We start from the raw sequence: 19701 nt of genomic DNA on the forward strand, positions 1-19701 counted from the left end.
CCGGCCCCGGCCCCGGCCCCGGCCCCGGCCCCGGCCCCGGCCCCGGCCCCGGCCCCGGCCCCGGCCCCGGTCCCGTTCCGCCTCGCCCACCTGGTGCTCCCGCTTGGCCGACGGCTCCTCCTTCACCTCGGTCACGAACACACACGGCACCTCCCGCTGCCCCACGCCCCGCCGCCTCATGGCCCCGGCCACCCGAGCCCGCCCGCTCTCAACGCCGGACCAGCGCCGGGCGGAACTGCGGCTGCACCGCCCCGCGCTGCGCCACGGGAAATGGAGAACGGGACCGCCCGCCTGCCAGGAGCCCCGCGACGCAGCCGAGCGCTGGGGAGGGCGGGACAGGGCAGGGCGGGCGCGGTGGCCTCGGGGCACCTCCCCAGCAGCTGCCAGCGAGGCGGGGGCCTCCCCTCCCGGAGGCGCCCAGCCCGGCCGCGGGCCTGGGGCAGCTCGCGGGCTCCAGACGCCGTTCTCTGTCCAGAGCGGCTCCGCTGTGTCAGGACCACCTCGCCCGCCTGTTTTCGGCTCCGGGCTGAGGCAGCGCGCCCTGGCGGTGCCGTTGGTGCCGCTGGCCCGGCAGCCGTTCCTCGGGCTGTTTTCTGCTTGCCCGGTGCCGCACGCCCGGCTGGGGCAGGGATGCCCGGGCCCCGGGCCCTGGGGAACTCGCTGTGTCGGTTTTGCCCCCGTCAGCACAGGGGCCTCCGGGTGGTTCCCGGGCTCTGCGCCTCGGGATAAACCTTGGAAGCGGTGCTGGGCTGACCCTGGCTGGACAGCAGGTGCCCACCAAAGCTGCTCTGTCACTGCCCCTCAGCTGGGCAGGAGAGAGAAGAGAAACAAAGCACTCATGGGTCGAGATAAGGACAGGGAGACATCGCTCACCCATTACTGTCACAGGCAAAACAGACTCCACTAGTGGAAATTAATTCATTACCAATCAAATCTGAGTGGAGTAATGAGAAATAAAACCTAAATCTTAAACCACCTTCCCAACACCCCTCCATCCAAAGAGCTACAGTAAGAAAAATGTTGGGCAGAAGGGTTTTGCTTAAAAAATGGTCAATACGATTTGTCTTTGCATTATCAAAGGTTTGTTTCTCAGGCCACAGCTCCTTCAGCAAAGGGCTGGGTATTATTTAAGCCCCGGGAAATGGCTTTGTTCCATTTTTCATTAAAGAAACACTGGGATGGGAGACTCCGAAATAGCCTGATTTTCTGTAATTTACACTGAAGCAATGGAGATGAAGGAAGATGTCCGAGCTGGACGTGTCTCCTGGCGCCATGATGTTGACATCAGGAGCTGGAGGAGCAGTTGGAACTTTTGAAACGTAACATTCTATACTGGCCGGCAACCGCCTTGGTTGACTTGACCGGCTGCAGGAGGCACCAGCTACTTCGTGCTGGTGCCTTCTGCTGGCATTTGGCTCCTCGAAAATGAACAAAGTTGGGAAAAAACGCCATTCCCAGTGTCCCCCAAATGCACAGGTAAGTGCTGTAGATCTTAGAGTGCTTTGGATCCTTGATTTCTTGATACAGCCATGTTGACAGGGAGGTCTGTTATGTAAACGTAGAAGCTGATATGTCTCTCTGGGTCATGGCCACATCTGTAGATGAAATATCGGGTTTTTGGAAGTGGTGAGAAGAGGTAATGATCATCTGAACCATGGGAATTTCTCATGTGAACTGCGCTCAGGTACTCAGGGAACACATAAAAGTCATGGGTGAAGATCACTCATCTTTTGTATTGAATCAAGATTATATTGATTTTGAATACATAGACCACGTTTATAATTTCTGCTTTTAGTTCCTTCCTGAAGTACTGCAAAATAAGTTATTGAGAAGAAAGTCCTGCAACGTGTGTTTTCCCTATATTTAAATTCCACCTGTTGAAAATCCAGGGTTGGGTGTTGGGCTCTCCATTATCGCATCCATTTCGACAATGGGGATTTTGGCATTAATGCCCGGGGGCTGGGCTTTGGCTCCAGACCCCAGTGTGTCCCAGGGGATGGCCCAGTTGTACTGACTGCAGCCCAAACGTGGCGTAATTTGGAGATCCTGCTTTTAGACCCAGCTGTTAATGTCTGAATGTGGGTGAAACTTATCTTCGAATGCACAAACAGCTGGGAGATGGTGTGAGCAGTGCAATGACAGCAGTCTCACAACACCAATTCCCAAACTTGTCGTTTTTCAGTTTTTGCTGGGCATCTTTCTGAGTTTGATTTCCTACCCCTTATTTCCCGAGGACCTATGTCCATTAACGGCAAGAGAGTCTAGTGTAGGATTTGCACCTGTACAGCTCATCTCATTTGGGATTGACCTGATTATCCTGTTGTGCAGGAAAGGAAACTCAACCACATGTCGGTTAAGTAACTTTCTTCCCAGTATCTCAGGGAAAGTCTGCAGTACAATAAGTAAACGGCTTCACTCCTCATCTGGTAACAGTTTGACATCATGAAAGTTCAATTGACCTAGTTCAGGATAACTTTAGAGTTATCTGGAGCTTATGATAACTCTTAAGATAACTTTAAGAGTTCTAAAATACCAGAACATGGTCCCACAAAATCTTGGTACTGCTCCATTTAGTCCATTTTCATTGTTCTGCTTACAATCGATGACAACTCTTTTCTCCTGCAGCAGAAGTACAGCCACATCTCCTGTTTCTGGGAAAAACAACCCTCAGGCTGTGTGAGGATCAGCTGTGCCTTCCATCACAGCAAACCTCGAAGTATAAATGGACTTTTCCTCCCACCTAACAACAGTGAGTAAAAATATTTTCTCTACTATTTGTTCATTAGAGTAAGTACATACACAAGAATGTCCTTGCAGTGCTTAGTAATCTCTACGAAGGTTCAAAATGTACCATGGTAAATCAGTGGCATAGGATCTGCTACCGCAGTGAGTTCAGAGCAAAGGAAGGAATTGTACTGGCATTTGAATAGTGTTGCCATGTGACTTTTTTAGCTGTCATGTTACGGATCTTCGTGTTGCAGGAAAGACGATGTCACAAGTGGTGATTTAGGTTGCTAGGATCCACAGAGTAGAAATGTTGCAGAAATCATTTGCAAGGTTATGTAATATCTGAAAAACAAACTACGTTTGGAAAATAAAAAAGCACCATTACAAGATTTTGGGTCATGTTTTTGGGGTTTTTTTCTCATTCCTTTCTCAGAGGAGCTCTTGGCTTCCAGGAGTCCTGTTAGACAGCTGGAACCTGGAGCAGGGAAAGTGTCCAGGGCAGGGAACCAGGACAGATGTCAGAAATCAGGCAGAAGCTGGAGTGAGAGCAGCGTGACTTGTCACAGATGCAGGAGCAAGGGGCCTAAACTAGAGTTGTTCATGGGCCCGAGCTCCAGAGCTGGAGACAGGTGTCATGAGAAAAGTCCAGAGAGACCTCTGGTCAGAAGCAAACAGCCTGTGTTCCAGAAATTCCCCCAGGGAAAGGTAGCGTGTCCTGTCTGGGTGTGTTGAGCCCCCCCACCCCAGAGAAGCAAGGCAAGAACTTGGTGGTGTTTCTGTGAGTGCCCGCACTGCTTTCTTTGCAGTTCCCACATCCACAGCAGTGACCCCTGGCAGCTGGTGCTCTCCTAAACAAAACGTAGGCACATGTTGGGTGTGCTGTGAGTCAGAGAAGATGCCCTGGAGGCCCAAAGGACATGGGTAACCTCTAGAAGAGAAATGTCCAACAATCAGAATGAGAAAATAGATCCAACCCTCTTTCTTTTTACTGGAAAATGCATACATTCAAAGTCCATGTGTCCCAGAATAGCATTGCAAACATTTTAACTGCATTTGTCCTTTTTAATACTTAGAAATCCTGTTAAACCGTTTTAAGGTGGAGTTGGCTTACACTGTCCGGAGCTGATAATATGCTGTTCTGGGCAGTGACACAGTTAACTATCAAGTTAAACTGCTGTATCTTACATTTTCTTGCGTGAGATACAACAAATCTGATCCGCGGGAGTGTCACTAAAATAGGTTTAGTATGATACACCATAGTGCTTTATCTGCTCTTTCAGAGGAGTTAGTACCCACGCTTTTTCATCCTTTCTGTTGTTGCGAGATGCTCTTTTGCCAAGCTTGGCAGAATAGTTTTCCCAAACGTCATAATCTGCCTATTTAATGATCCCCTCAATATGATAAAGAGTTCAAAAGTGTACCTGCATGTCTGACCTGGATTTGATATTCTAGTTCCCTTCTAACAAAATCATGTTCTTTTCTGCAGATGTGCCATTGCAAGAGGGTGGCCAAGAAAGGACTCTGCATCCAGCACATCTTCAAGCATCACTCAGAAACCAAGAGAATATTTTCCTACCAGTTCATGCTCCACTCATTATAAGCCTCAACAAAGGTGAAGATGAACAGGACGATGCAGAGGATGATGACAAAGAGAACTGTAAATAGATAATTTTTTCTTTTACAAAGAAGTAGAATAGGGTCTTTTCTACACTTCACAACTGATTTGTTATAATAACCGTGACCTATTTAGAAAAGAGTTGTTGACAAGTTTTGAAAATAGTTTCCGGCTAATCCCAAAATGTTGGAAGTGGTGGTCACCAGATGTGAGGCATCATTCTAACTCCTGTGAAATGCCTACCTGTATATTTCTGTAGCATTATCATCCACATACCTCTTTTGTATTAAATAAAGTTTAAAATGTGATCCACAACTCATAGGATGTGATCCACAATTCAGATGGCCATCAAATACTCTTCAAACTTTCTCTAAATTTGGGGACACAATTCACTAGAAAAGTGAATGTCTATGCATTTATATATATATTTTGGGTTTGGTTTTGTGCTTTTTACAAGTAGCTAAACGGTTGACTGTGTCTCACTTAGAGATGAGGGATTCCTGGGGAAGAATGAATTGCACATTCCCAGAGAGTGAGAGGACGACTACCTGTTAGTGCTTCCTGACCCGGTGTCAGTAGGAGTGAGCTCCATGAATTCAAACCAAATCAAAGCCGGGGCTTTGCTGATCTCAGCAGCCTTAACTGAGACAGATAAGGAGCCCTCGCTTCACCATCTCTGCCAGCAGATGTTCCAGGATAGGACCTGTGAGCAGAGGTTTTGTGACAAGCACTCCCTGGTGACATGTTTAGTCAGAAGATTTCCTTTTGCTTGTCAATGAAGGATTATACTGAACATGAGCACTGAGGATGGTTTTGAATAGTTTCAAATTCACAAACATTAGCTTATTCCTATGTGTTGTACCTGCCCTTCCATTGCTCTTGGAAATACCTGATACTAAGGAATCATTGTTCTGTCCAGCAGAGCTTACATCCAGAAAAAACCCACTGTGACCAAAATGAAATTCATGATGGTACATGATTATTAGGGATTGTTAAAGGTCTTTGTATAGATACCCAGTAATCTTTAAAACCATTTTCTGCAGATGTTTCTAATTGCGTGCCTAAGACTGCTGCAGAAATGGAAGAGGAAAGAACCATAAAGGAAATATGCTATAAAACTGGTAAATATAAAATCAGTCAGTCTTTCCAAAACAGCAATGAAGACAATATACTAACCCTTTCAATTGTTTATTTTATTTTATTTTATTTTATTTTATTTTATTTTATTTTATTTTATTTTATTTTATTTTATTTTATATTTTATTTATTTTCCTTTTTGTCTGTGTTTAGGAGAGTATTACAGGATCCAGTACCCTCACGAACACCAATCAGCAGAAACTGTGTCTTCACCTCAGGAAAAGGAAATATTACTCTTGGAAGCTATGGAGCGAGACTTACAGAAAGGCAAGTAATATTCGTCTTCTCAGACAATATTTACCATTAATGTTTACCATTTCTTTTTCCCCACATATATACACATACATAGTGTCTCGGGCATGGTGACTACCTGTATTGATTGTGGATGCAAAAGGTAGAAATGGACTGTAAAACCTACGTGTACTATCTGGAGGTACAGAACCATTCCATAAATTGGATCAGATAGGATTCATAAATATTCATGAGAAGTGAGGAGCAGGTTATTTGTAGCTCGTTCTTTACTTTGGAGCCGTAGCTTTTCTTTAACCTGTGTGTTATAGAACTGTCTTAGAGACCATGAGAGTTGCACATCAGTTACGGTAGACAGGATCCAAACATCCAAGAGAATATAAAGAAGAATATAAGAGGAGAGGTTAAAGGAAATTGCACTAAACTAATCACTATCTCACAGAGGCGGGAGGAAGAGAATGGCAGTGCCATTCCCTGTGCTTACACACCAGCAGCTCACACCTTCTTTCTGTTGCCTCTCCAGGTGATGGTAATACAATTCCTACAACATTTAGTAATACAAAGAGAGAAGGCGAGAGCTGTGAAAGGAGATACCAACAGAGCGTATTCCCAGAAGAGATTATACTGGTTTTAAGGTTATACTAGAAAAAAAAATTCCTCTATGCTGATTGCAATTTATGTTTTCCTGTTTAGTTTTGGGAAAGAAATGGTTCTGTGGAGTAAGAAACAGATTTGTCTATAGTATAATACCCTTAGTCCCTAGGTACATCGACATTGGAGGTGAATCTATTCTATGAAGTTTGAATCTCCCGCCATTCATTGGTATTTCTGCAACGCTGTTTGTCACTGTATCAGCAATGCCCGTTCAGCTGTTGAAATGATGTGTGGGCCCATGCTGTGAATTGTATCACTGAAGTGCCTTAGGACTGAAGTAATCCTTTTGTAAGCTGAAGTCATTTTTTCATGCCACGGTGTTTTAGTTGTTGGGTGTGCAGGACAACCCGTAGCTGAACTGACACAACTGAGACAGAGGCAAAGCATCCCTCGTGTGCAAGGGGTGAGAAATAAGCACTGGCAGAGAGGAACATATTCAGGGTTGTGGTTTTGCTGCTGAGTTCTCTTGTAACAAGAGGCAGCTCAGGTTCAGAAGTTGTCAGCCTGGGCTTTGGAGTCTGTATCCATTGGGCTCCCACTGTGACTTTGGAAAAGGGTTTATTCCCCCTGTGACACACACACAAATTACATCCAGCTTTTCACTCTCAGTTCTTACAAGTGTCTATGTGGATTAAAGCCAATGTTTGTCATCTTTACCTGTAAACCCTAAATATAGTATTCATGAACATGTTCTAATTCATCATGAGAAGTGTCCTGAGCCAGAACCAGTCAAAGTACTTGTGCGAGTTCAAAGTGCTGTTGGTCTTTGTCTTTAGAGTCAACTTTGGAGTTTTGTCACAATTTCCTATGCCAGAGGAAACACAACCACTTTTGCTTTCCTTTTGAGGAATGACACTCTCAGAATAATTAACACATAAAAGCATGTTTCGCCCAAGAAGACCTGTGTATGAAGTGGGAGATTAGGTTTTCGAATCACCATCGAGTATTTGGAGAAGAAAATTGTGTGTGTTTTTTTAAACAAGTGAACATGTGTTATTTTAATCCCTCAGAAACAAACCACAGTGAGCTGGTAAATAAGCATCACTCCAAAGAGGGACCAAGAAATTCACCTAACACAGTACCAGGAAAAAGTATTTTGAGAAAACAGTTGGCTTATTCATTTTCATTTACTGAACTGTTAGATGACCTAGCACTACCTAGCTAAATTCTGTTCGTAGTGTCAAATATGGACAATCCACATTTGGATAGGACTCTCCATAAAGAACATATTTTTTTAATCTTGTCTTCCAGCCTCCAGGCTCCTGCAATATGTCAAAATTTGAGTAACTGCATAGCATTATAAAGTTTGCTTTTTCATTTTTAGGATTTAACACTTCAGACCCCAAAGGAAAACCAAGTTACCAACCAAGGAGTCAAAGGCAGGATGATGAAACTGTTCCTTCTGTTCCTCGCGGGAGAGCAGCAGGAAGAAAAACATATTGCAATTCTTCAGAACCTGGCAGATCAGCGTCTGTTTTCTACCGCACTGTGGACGTCACCCAAGAACCAAAGTTCAATGGATCTACAGGTGGGCTCCTGCTTAAACAGGATTCTTAAAACACCTCAAATGTGCCTGTTTGTATTGTGCTACTTTCTTTTTTGTCCCTGCAGGTTCATGTGAAGTCATTTAGGCCCAAATATGCTCAAGACTAAATCTGATCCAACATAATTTTCATAAGTAGAGCGCAGCAGTGTCCACAGTCAGAAATGTAAAGCTTTATTAAGCTTTATAATTAGTCAGACAGTAGATTCATGACCAATAATTCAGTCATCTTCATAGCAGAAATTCATTGATTTCCCCAGAAAGAGGAATGAACACAATGTTCTTCACAAATATATCGATCCCCTCTTTTTGCAGTATTTTTAATGTGATGCATTCTTTAGAAATATTTAGCAAATCTCAGAATAGTTCACCTTTCTCTTCCCATTTTACTCTACTGGTAGGTGTAGTTCTGCAGTAGAATTTCCGTTTCCTTTAGGAAATCCTTCCTGTTCAACATCTCTCCTCCCAGCAAGGGATGAAGGAATGACCTTGCTTTGCATGGTATTTTTCTACAACTGGGATCTCGCTGGTGTTTTGATTGTGATGGTTTGTTTTGGCTTCATAGCACCCCATAAACTGAAGCAGAAGTCCAGAACTTCTGCTGCATTCTGGCCTGAACTGAGAGGAAGCAAAAGTGGTCATTTATGTGAGCAGGAAAAAAGGAAGAAGAGGCAAAACCACATCTTCCTGCAGAGTGGTAGGGGCCAGGTGAAGAGCCCTGTGGGTACTTTATACTGACACTTGCCTCTTAAAGTTCTGTTTGCAGTTGGAGGTGGGCTTATCTATGCAACCAGTGCCATCACAGCTTTAGCCTTGTCGTTTGTAACACTTTGTGATGTTCACAAATGCTGCCCGTACTCAGCATGTGTCTAAATGCTACAGACAAAAAAATCATTCTTAGTTCAGCCGAAAGGTCTCCTTCGGAGTCCATCAGTCTTCCTGGGCTCAAGCATGGATGTTCCAGAGGTCCACACACCACCTGTGCGATACAGAGAAAGGGCAGGTAGTCAGCACTTAAAGGACAGTTTGGATAAGGGGATTGTGTTCACAACCGCACTCCAGACAGTCTGAAAATAGAGATACATTCAGAGAAAAGGATAGAGATGTTTTCCCAAAGCAATTCTTCCATTGAGTTCTTTGAGGTTTTAGGTACTATGATGACATGTATCTTGAAAACACCATCAATTTGATCAGATAGGATTCATAAATATCATTAATGAAAAGTAAGAAGCTAGAGCAGGTAATGTGTGGCTGGTTCTTTCCTTTGGAGTCATAGTCGTCTTTAACCTATTATGCAATTTTCTTAGAGATCATCAGAGTTATACATCAGGTGCTCAAGTTACACGAGACAGGATCCAGACAACTAACAAAAGAGAAAGAAGAACATAAAACGAGAGGTTAAAGGACATTATACGTATCGGTATCTCACAGAGGCGGGAGGAAGAGAATGGCAGTGCCATTCCCTGTGCTTGCACACCAGCAGGGCACACATTCTTTCTGTTGCCTTTCCAGGGGATGGTGACACTGCTGCAACACTGAACAATACAAAGAAAGGAGGAGAGAGTTCAGGAAGGAGAGTTCCAGCGGAGCGTATGCCCAGAAGAAACTGGCGATCCTTTGACAATGGAGGTAATGTACTTTGGCATCAGCTTCTCATTGCTGAACACCTTATTGTAAATAAAATAACTGAATAGATTTGAATTGGGCTGTCCACAAAAAAACTTGGGTTTTTTTGGTCAATCTTGTTTTCAGCCTCTAGGACCTTGTAATATGTCAAATTCTGAGTAACAGCACAACAATTTTGTATCTCTGTTTGCTTTTTCACTTTTAGGAATTCACTCTTCGGATCCCAACGTAAAACCAAGTTACCAACAATGGCGTAAAAATAAGGATGATGAAACTGCTGCTTCTGTTCCTTATGTGAGAGGTGCTGGCAGAAAGACTGATTTTGATTCTTTGGAACCTCGAAGATCAACGTATGTTTTCTACCGCACTATGAATGTCACCCCAGAACCAAAGTTCAATGGATCTACAGGTGGGTTTGTTTGTGATAGATTTATTATTTTCAATATTCAGTATTATTTTTTATCTTGGAAAATCATGGAGTTTGGTCTTATCCAAACTTCTGATATCTATTTTGTGTCAATTTTTTGTTATTTTTATTATTATTATATTTTTTACGCTGGACAGGGTACTGAATTCATTCTCTTTCCATTCATTCATGGTGATATTTTAATTCATCTGTTTTCCGTCTCTCTACTGTCCTCTTGATAGGATGTACTATGTCAGAAATTTGACAAGAGCCTACACGTGGGATTCAAAGTCCTGTATCTTTCTTTTTGGAAATCTGTTCCAGATGTGACCACAATTTTACATCTTTCACTTTATTTTTAACTCTCTAATCTGTCACTTCATGTAGAAATTTAGTGGTAAATAATTTCAATAATCATAAGTGAAGAAAGTTATTTCATCTTACCAGTTTCAGTCATCTCGCTTAAGCTGAGCTGAATCTCCATCTTGAGATGCCTCCCTATCTCGAATTTTCAATAAAGGGAACCTCCTTAAGAGAGATTATCTACAATGTTAGCATGAATGCAGTTAAGTTCAATGAATCTCAGCATCACTGCCACATCTTGGCATTAATACTTGTGTGTGTTTGGTTTGGGTTTGTTTGTCTCTTTGTTTGTTTTCTTCTAATGTTTGTTTTGTCTAAATGTGGACACATTGGTATAGAGATTACAGAGAAAACATTCTTAATTTTTGTCATAACAACCACCATTACCGCTGTTGCCAATTTTCTTTTCAGCAGCACCTGAGCCATATGGTGGGAAATGCTCCAAACCAAAGCATCAGCTTGACACAAATAGAAGATTTTCGACCCAAACAGAAAACTATGGTAATGCTTACATGTTGTGTTTAAACATTGTAGGATTATTTTACAATTAATGATTTGAATTAATGTAATTAAGGTGAAATTAATAGAAAACAAGAGAATTAATATTTTTAGCCAAATTTCACAGAAAACAGTCATTAGGCAGCTTACTCTGATGCACAGTCAGCTGGCCAGCACAGAAACATCCCATTGCCTTATATCGAGTGTTTGCACAAGCAGGGATAAAAGAGGAGATCGGATTATGGATTTGTTTAATTGAACAGCAACTGCTGCCTTTGGGAAGATTTTCAACACAAGAATATTGACTTTGTTCAAGTCGCAGGGTCCGTGGCAGAATCGCCTTGTTTGGAAGATCCCGTGAGCTTGAGGAAACGCTGCAAGATTACACATGATCTATAAAGTACTGGAGCAAGTCTGTATTTAACACTGGCTTGTATTTCAGAGATGATGCATGATTCACTGGATGCTTTCATTGATACTTCAACTGATACAGTATTTAATTCACATATCAGAGAGTCTTTCCTGAAATTGTAGCTGAAATTAAGAAACAATGTTTATGTTTATTCGACAGACAAATGTACTTCAGGATTTTACAATGCACCACGTTGGAGGAAAAGAAATCCACGTGAAAATGCTCACTGTAAGTTTAAAACAACCATTTGGGTAACTGTTTGAGAGATATTTTTACAACTACTTCTTTTTTGCAAAAGCAACATCTCTCCCCACCTAGAAAATGTAAAGTTGGTCTCAAAGCTTTTGCTGCCAAAATCCACAAGGTTCTAAGCAATGCTGAGTCATTTGAAAGAACAGAGAACAGTTCCATTTGTTTGCAGACATGTAATTTTGACTGTATAACTAACCCGTGACATCTGATGTTTTACAGTATCGCTGATATGAAAGCAAAGCATTAGAGTCTCTATCTCATGGCCCTTGTAGCAATGGCCAGAGCCTTGGTCTGCACTCTGTGCTTCATTGCGACGTTTCCTTCTCATCGCCCATCTCCGTGTTCCCCGCAGCTGTTACGGGGACTTTGCTCTGCAGTTGCATGGTTTGAAATGTGGACTAGCACAGTGTCCTTAGAGCTCTTACCAGCTCGACCATCTGGCTTTCACTGAAAGTTCTCCCTGCAAGGGAAAAGAGGTTCAGTTTGAAGGCTGTTGAGCACTGCCCTTTCTTGAGTTCATCGTTTCACTGGTACTCTGTTCTACAGCAGATGGTCAGTCGCACATTTTTTTGGATGGTCCCATCAGTGTATAGAGAGTTAGAGCTTGCTCTAGGAGATCAGTCCAAAGTGGGTGGCTCAGAAAAGTGCAACTTTGTGACTTTGTGTTTCAAAGCCCTCCAGGTGACTCAGCTGTCAGTTTGAGTTTACCCAGGGCAGTTCCATGTTCTATATTAGGCCTTCTGATTCCAGTCTGAGATACAAATTCTGTTGAGGCACCATATAGATACAAACAACCTAAAACCACCTTGTGAAATCCCTCCACCAGCTTTGCTGCTGCACTTGGGTTCTTTGTGTAAGTACCATATCTGCTTGGGAAGGTTTTAGAGGAAAAAAACTAGAGCAGCACATTTTCAAGCATGAGTGAATTGTAGTAGGATGATTGGTTTTCCCCATTGCTTCTAGAACTGTTGAAAGTCTAATTTTTAAAATGTTTCTGAAAAAGTATATAGTTTTGCTCTAATAAATTATGCACAAAACGTTATGTATATCTATTTTTACACAGGAGCCAAGAAGACTCGGAAGCAAATAACAAAGGAGAACGATGCGTAGACATGAGAAAGAGATGAAATGAGTGTGTTAGTTTACAAGAAAATCAACTGGAAAATCTAAAGATGAAAAAGCGGCAAATTCAAAAAATAGGATGCAGGAAGTACACTGTAACATTTCAGAACTGATAGAAATGGAAACTTAAAAAATATTCTCTGTATGGTCACATATAAAGGTCTTCAATATATTCAGTGAATTTTATCTGTTTTGAAAGTTTGATAATTGAAATTATATTTACAGAGTATTTTTTAATGCACAATGAATAAAAGGAATAGATACTATCAGGTTTACTTTGGACTTTCAGAGGACTTTTAATGTCAACAGCCACACTCATGCATTCTAGAAAGAAATTGTTTCCGTGTGAAAGCCAGGTCCTTAGATGGTTCAGCTGTTTGCTGGATGTTCGAGGGCTCAGTCTGAGTTTGATCTTGAGCTTTTGCCACTTTAGCAGGGCAGCAGAACTATGTGATGAACTAAATGAACTGTGCAACAAAACTTTCAGAATTAACTGAAATATGCTTTACACACACTTTAAAGCATAAAATATTTTATTTTTACCCCAATCCACAAAAAGGGCTGCAACTCCAGGCTTGGCAACTCCAGGCCTGTCAGCCTGACCTCGGTGCCTGGCAGGGTTATGGAGCAGATCATCCTGAATGCAATCACACAGCACCTTCAGGATGGACCCAGCCAGCACGGGTTTAGGAGGGGCAGGTCCTGTCTGACCAACCTGATCTCCTTTTATGATCAGGTCACCCACCTGGTGGATGAGGGGAAAGCTGTAGATGTGGTCTATCTGGACTTCAGCAAAGCCTTTGACACTGTCTCCCATAATATACTCCAGCAAAAGCTGGTAGCCCATGGCTTGGACAAGTGCACTCTCTGCTGGATTAAGAACTGGCTGGAGGGCCGGGCCCAGAGAGTGCTGGTGAACAGGGCTGCATCCAGCTGGCAGCCGGTCACTAGTGGTGTCCCCAGGGGTCCAGTCCTGTTGAACATCTTGATTGATGATTTAGATGACGGGATTGAGACCATCATCAGCAAATTTGCTGAGGACACCAAGTTGGGAGGGAGTATGGACCTGCTGGAAGGCAGGAGGGCTCTGCAGAGGGATCTGGATAGACTGGAAAAATGGGCCAATTCCAATGGGATGAAGTTCAACAAGGCCAAGTGCCGGGTCCTGCACTTTGGCCACAACAACCCCCTGCAGCGCTCCAGGCTGGCACAGAGTGGCTGGAGAGCAGTCAGGCAGAAAGGGACCTGGAGGACTAATGGACAGGAGGCTCAACAGGAGCCAACAGTGTGCCCAGGTGGCCAAGAAGGCCAATGGTATCCTGTCCTGTATCCAAACCGGCGTGGTCAGCAGGACAAGGGCAGTGATCCTTCCCCTGTACTCTGCATTGGGGAGGCCACACCTGGAGTATTGTGTTCAGTTCTGGGCCCCTCAGGTCAGGAAAGAGATTGAAGTGCCGGAGCGGGTCCAGAGAAGAGCAACAAGACTGGGGAAGGCACTTGAACACAAGCCCTGTGGGGAGAGGCTGAGGGAGCTGGGCTTGTTCAGTCTGGAGCAGAGGAGGCTTAGAGGTGAGCTCAGCACTCTCTAGAACGACCTGAAGGGCAGTTCTAGCCAGGGGGGATTGGGCTCTTCTCCCAGGCAGTCAGCAATAGGACAAGGGGCCATGGGCTTCAACTCTGCCAGGGGAAATTGAGGCTGGAGATTAGAAAGCAATTCTGTGCAGAGAGAGTGGTCAGCATTGGAATGGCTGCCCAGGGAGGTGCTGGACTCACCGGCCATAGAGGTTTTTAAATTGAGATTGGTCAATGGACTGGAGTTGGACCAAGGGTTGGATTTGATGACCTCTGAGGTCTTTTCCAACCCACTCCATGCTGTGATTCTGTGAATTATCTTTGGTTTTATGAAAAAAAAACAAACTAAAGTGTACTTCTGGGTGAGGATGGACGAGGTTCGGGATCAGTACCAGGGGTGCTGCAGGAGCAGGTGTCTCCCAGCACAGACACACTGGGGGGACCTGTCGACCTCAGCACCCCTGGGCCCCACCATGGCCCAGTTCAGCAGCCGTGGGCCCAAGGACTCAGCCCAGGGACAGCCCCACAACCAGGGGCAAAGTGGTTCCTGCTGCTGCCCCGAGGGTCACCAGCCCCAGTCAGCCCTGAGCCAGAGTGCAAGTGTCTGAGCTGGGCTCAGCAGGAAGGGGCTGGAAAACAGCTCATCAGGAGGAGGCGATGGGAAAAGGTGCTGTTTGGTATCTGGATCCGTGCTGGGCTTGCACATGGACTAAGCCTCAGCTCAGAGCACAAATTGCTGTTCCCAGCCTTGGGTGTCAAGTACTGGCCCTGCTCTCTCCTCCCTGGTGCGGCCCGAGTGCACGACTGCTCTGCCTGCTCCTGCCCTGGGGCCTGGGGAACTCGAAAAGGAAAGACAGACTCATGTGGTTATGGGATCTCTTAAGTGTCCTGGGATTGCTTTGCTAATCACTCTGTAATGGTTCCTGGGCTATTAAGTCCATAGGTGCCCAGAGAGGCAAAAAAAGTCCATGAACCAACTTTCCTGTTAAGGTTTCCTTCTTATAGAAAGACCTCACACTTCCATTTTCTTATCAGCAACAGACTGAAAGATGGAAGCTGAAGCAGCACGTGCCTCTTGTGAAAACAGGTAACAACAGATGGTTCCACTCAGTTGATCCTTAGTTGCTTCCTGCACAGGAAACCTGTCCATTAATTTAATCTTTGGTGTACAGGCAGGGCCTTGCTGATGTTCCTGTGTAGGCAGCGAGTGTGTGGATGTCAGGCTTTCTGCAGATTTGTTATGGAGTTTTCCAGTTTCTTTTAATTAGGAAAACCTTGCTGTGGACTCCTGAAATCTCCCATAAGCTGGTGGGTGAGAGAAGCTTGGGGAGCTCCAGTGAGCTCAGGGAGGACCAGTCAGCATCACAGGCAAAGCAGACTGGAACTCGACTGGGTGAACATCAATGGAATTTATTGATAGATGAAACTGGCACCTCTCCCCCATCTTTGGGCGGATCACCGTGCACCCTGAACTGATACAGGGAGGTGTAGTCCGGGTGGCCCCAGTTGCTCAGCAGTTGCAGCCTGACATAATTCACGACCCCAGCGAGCTCATTCTGCAATGACAAGAAGAAATGAGTCGCCTTTTCCTCTCTGGCACATGAGCAGCGACAGCCTTGATCAACAGCTTCCTTCCTGCTGTCCTGCGAGGGCTTTTGACCTGTTGTGGTGCAGATGTTCTTATCCTGTTCTACCCCACTGGGCCATGAGAATAGCAAAGGAAGAAGCAGCTACCACATGTCGCAGCAAATACGCTGGAAAGTTCTCGCCTGCTTTGTGGCACAGGCTTCCACAGTCAGAAGACCCAGTGCTGGTGTCACTATCATGTCTCATTGCCTTCTCTAAAAAGCCACGGAAACAGAGTGGCCTCCCTGTCTCTGGTCATTGCCTGCACCAACAGAACCCTCAGGAAGCCCAGTATTTCTGGTCTTTAACTGGCAGAGCAGCAGTCGTGCATCCTACGGGATGTGGCCGCTTGTGTGCACTTGGGGTCCAGACAGTCAAGCTGATTCCAGCTTCAACTGTGGTGCTTCTAAGCACTGAAGTTTAAACCCAAAATGAATGAGAAGACTGGTAGTCCAGGCACCTGCTACCTGGAAGTTAAAGCAGAAGAAAGGCCAGCATAGCACATGCTCAAGGACAGGGCTACCTGTACCCTTTGGCAGGGAAGCCTCTCCCCATCCTGCCGCATTTCTCCTCCTCTTCTACAGTTCTCCTCCCTCTGTGTCCCCATACCTTCAGCTGGAAGGTCAGACTGGGATTCAGCACCACCAGGAAAGTGAACTGTCCCAGGAACATTCCCTGCTCCTTGTGTTCTTCCTTGAAGCCCTACAGAGAGACAGGGGTGGAGAAAACAGGAGTGTCTGGTATCACCATGGAAGACTGAACTTTAGTCGGTGAAGTACAGGGTTATTTCAGCTACATAGTCCAAGGATGACGAGGACAAGGAAAAGACCTGAAGCTGCAGGTGGGCAGCACGTCACACTTGCCTACTCAACGAGTCCAAGCTGGCAGTCAGAAAAGGAGCAGACGCTCCCAGTGAGAGGGAGGTAACGTGAGGATCACAAATGTCACTGGGGGTTGGAAGCCAAAAAGGTTTAAGACCATGCACTGTGCCAGCTCCTTTTCCCTGTGGCTCCTGGAATAGCGTCTTGCCCCAGAAGCCTTTTTTTGAGTGATACATTGAATTAAAGAGGAATACAATGTGAAGGAAGCAACACCAAGGAGCCTGTTTCTTCTGAGAGACAGGAGGAAGCTTCAGGCCACTGGACTCACTCTTTGACACATCTTCACCCCCTGCTTAGAAATGCTGTGCAACCCCCTGCCCCCGCTCCAGAGAAATCACTTACATAGACAGCAAAGTCCTTGGGAGCTCCGGAGATAGTTTATCCATGGAACGCTGTCCCTGAGACATGGTCCATGGTGACTGCTCTGGGAATGACCGGCATGGACAGCTTGACGAAGACGTGTCCCTGACTTCCTGGGAACGGCCAGTAGTTGTCAGGATGATTTTCTGGCTGAAAGGAGAAGAGGAAACTGCATTCACATGGAGAAGGTTACTCTGGCTCTCATTCTTGCCATGAGCATCAGAGGATTAAGAACTCATTTGGGCAATCAGCTTTGCTCTGAACCGCAGCCAGTGCCTTCAGTTGGACTCTGTGGGTACTGAACAGAGCAGCGGTTGTGAGAATTCACATATCACAAGGCTCTTTCAGCAGAGAAGGCCTTCGATGGCTGGGAGCTGGGTGTGCTACTTGTGGAGGCTCAGAGGCCTCTCCCAGTCCAGAGCCCCCACCAAAACCAAGAAAGGGATGGTGTGGCTGAAAGGCCCCTGCCCAGAGCAGGTGCCAGCTCTGGCCCCCCTGGATGAACCTTTCCTGCCAGGGGAAGCACTCGCTCCCGCTCATCCACTCCCAGCTCCTTCCACTGGCACCAGTCAGCTCTTCAGACTGCGCAGGCAGCTCAGCAGCAGGGCCATGACAGCTGGAGAGCCCAACGTGGGGCCCTCCAGCAGTGCAGGCTCTCAGCGCCTGCTGCTGCTCACTGAGACCACATCCCAGAGCTCTGCAGGCACCTCTGCCATTCTCCTTCCCTGCTGTGCTGACAGTTTGCACAGCGACTGGGCAGACACAGACTGCAGGAGCAGCCTGGCCTGGCAGAAGCTCCCGCGGAGAACCTGGGGCACTCTGGGAGAGGAAACACTCAGCAGGGAGACACAGGAGGAGAGCAGGTCCATGCGAGAAGGAGGCAGGAGAAGAAGTTTTGAGGAACAAAGACGGGGGAAGGCAACTGTGAGCATGGTGTGGGTCATGCTCCCAACCTTCGTTTTACTGCTTCTTGGTGCTCCTACCTCCAGAATCAGCTCAGGGGACCTCATGTAATCCATCACCAGCAGGGAATACAAGAAGATTTTGGTTTTGGCATTCCAGAGGGATGGAGAAGTCCTTGACTGAATGACAGCAGCCCCTGGAAATTCAAACATGAGCAGGATCACCAGGCAGTGTCAGGAGGAATATTGTGCTGTTGACTTGAAAAAGGCTTCTCAGTTATCATCCATGTCCTACAGTGGGTTCCCCTCTTTCTTACTGGCACAACCCCTCTGGAACACACAGCAAGATGTCATTAAAATGTTGTATGGAGCCGTGGAAAAAGACAAGAACATGAATCAGATTTTCTGTCCTTCCCATGGGGTCTGGCCTGTTACAGGCTCTCTCAGTGGGGGCACTGTTAGGGCAGAAGGGGACCCTTGACTTCTCACCCCTTCTCTCCTACCCCTGGGCGCGTTCCAATGCCCATGTTGTCAATCTGGAGAGGAAGATCTTTGGAACTGTTTGTATGTACGATGTCACAGTACCTGCTGATTTCAGGGCGTACTCAGCCATCGGGAGCTGGATTGTACATCTAATGCATCTCATGACCACTGTTTGTGGGTAAAAGACTCTATCAACTTCGAAGAAGTTGTCAGGCGCCACTCGAAGAAGCTAGTGCTGGTTTCATCATCACTGTCTTGATCTGAAAGACTCTTACTAAACATTGTTAGTATGGTAATTCACATCATGCAGTTCGGTATTGAATATTTTCACCTAAAATCAAATCCCCTGGAGGTACACACCGAACTTCTCCATCCTTAAGCATCACCCACCAGGTGCTGTCAGGCCCTTGGGCAAAAACAATGCCCCGAATGGGTTTGCCTTTGCCTGAGGCAGGAGTAACCCAGACCGCCTTTCCTAACATATTTTTCATGTGTACTACAGGGACTTTATCATTTTCTACAATATGTAGAATTTCTGATTGGGCAGGCCCAGCTACATTAGTTGATCCTCTAGTGTTGACCAACCAAGTGGCTTCTGCTAAATGTGAATCCCAGTTTTAAAAGGTTCCACCAGCAAGTGCCTTTAGTGTAGTTTTTAACAAACCATTGTACCTTTCAATTTTCCCAGAGGCTGGTGCATCATATGGTGCCCTGGTGCCATGTCCAGGGATTGGGAAGAAAGGCCGCTGGGCTCTGCAAATCTTACTGGTGCTTGGCAATGACCAAGGTGTCACTGAAGGGGAGGAGGAGGTCCCTCTTCCTTGTTGCACGGCCCTGGGTCACCCGCACACGCTGCTGGAGCAGCGGCTCGCCTGATGCCAGGATGGCATAGAAAAACAAACTAAAGTGTATGTCTGGGTGAGGATGGACCAGGTTTGGGATCAGTACCAGGGGTACTGCAGGAGCAGGTGTCTCCCAGCACGGACAAACCGGCGGGACCTGTCGACCTCAGCACCCCTGGGCCCCACCATGGCCCTGTTCAGCAGCCCTGGGCCCGAGGGCTCAGCCCAGGAACAGCCCCACAACCAGGGGTGTTGGAAAGTAAAATGTGGGAAAAGAAGATGTGTGGTTCCAGTCCCCTGGATGATAAAGGAAGATCAATACTAACATGACCATCCGGACGGTCGAAGACATAATACTAACATAATAATATATAAAAGGCCTTGGACAGATTACTTTGAAGTATCTTTCTCATAATTGTAAAAAGTTATAG

The 19701-nt window shown here is 45.7% G+C and overlaps 2 protein-coding genes across 2 annotated transcripts; one reads left to right on the forward strand and one right to left on the reverse strand.

The window, feature by feature from the left end:
• The first annotated feature begins 178 nt into the window (after positions 1-178).
• On the forward strand, positions 179-12772 carry LOC136113538 (uncharacterized protein C12orf50 homolog). The gene is made up of 11 exons (XM_065858705.2): positions 179-604; positions 1372-1476; positions 2575-2749; positions 4214-4384; positions 5386-5463; positions 5633-5746; positions 6252-6299; positions 9483-9554; positions 9757-9960; positions 11390-11458; positions 12546-12772. Coding segments are annotated over exons 1-11 (1464 nt in total). The 3' UTR covers positions 12548-12772.
• Positions 12773-15576: 2804 nt separating this feature from the next.
• LOC139828996 (SUN domain-containing protein 3-like) lies at positions 15577-18558 on the reverse strand. Its single transcript, XM_071814147.1, is given in 5 exon segments — positions 15577-15732; positions 16412-16504; positions 17026-17193; positions 18027-18142; positions 18531-18558. Coding segments are annotated over 5 exon segments (561 nt in total).
• Positions 18559-19701: the final 1143 nt, after the last annotated feature.

The sequence above is a fragment of the Patagioenas fasciata genome, chromosome 12 (genome assembly GCF_037038585.1).
Source record: "Patagioenas fasciata isolate bPatFas1 chromosome 12, bPatFas1.hap1, whole genome shotgun sequence".
Classification (NCBI taxonomy): Eukaryota; Metazoa; Chordata; class Aves; order Columbiformes; family Columbidae; genus Patagioenas; species Patagioenas fasciata.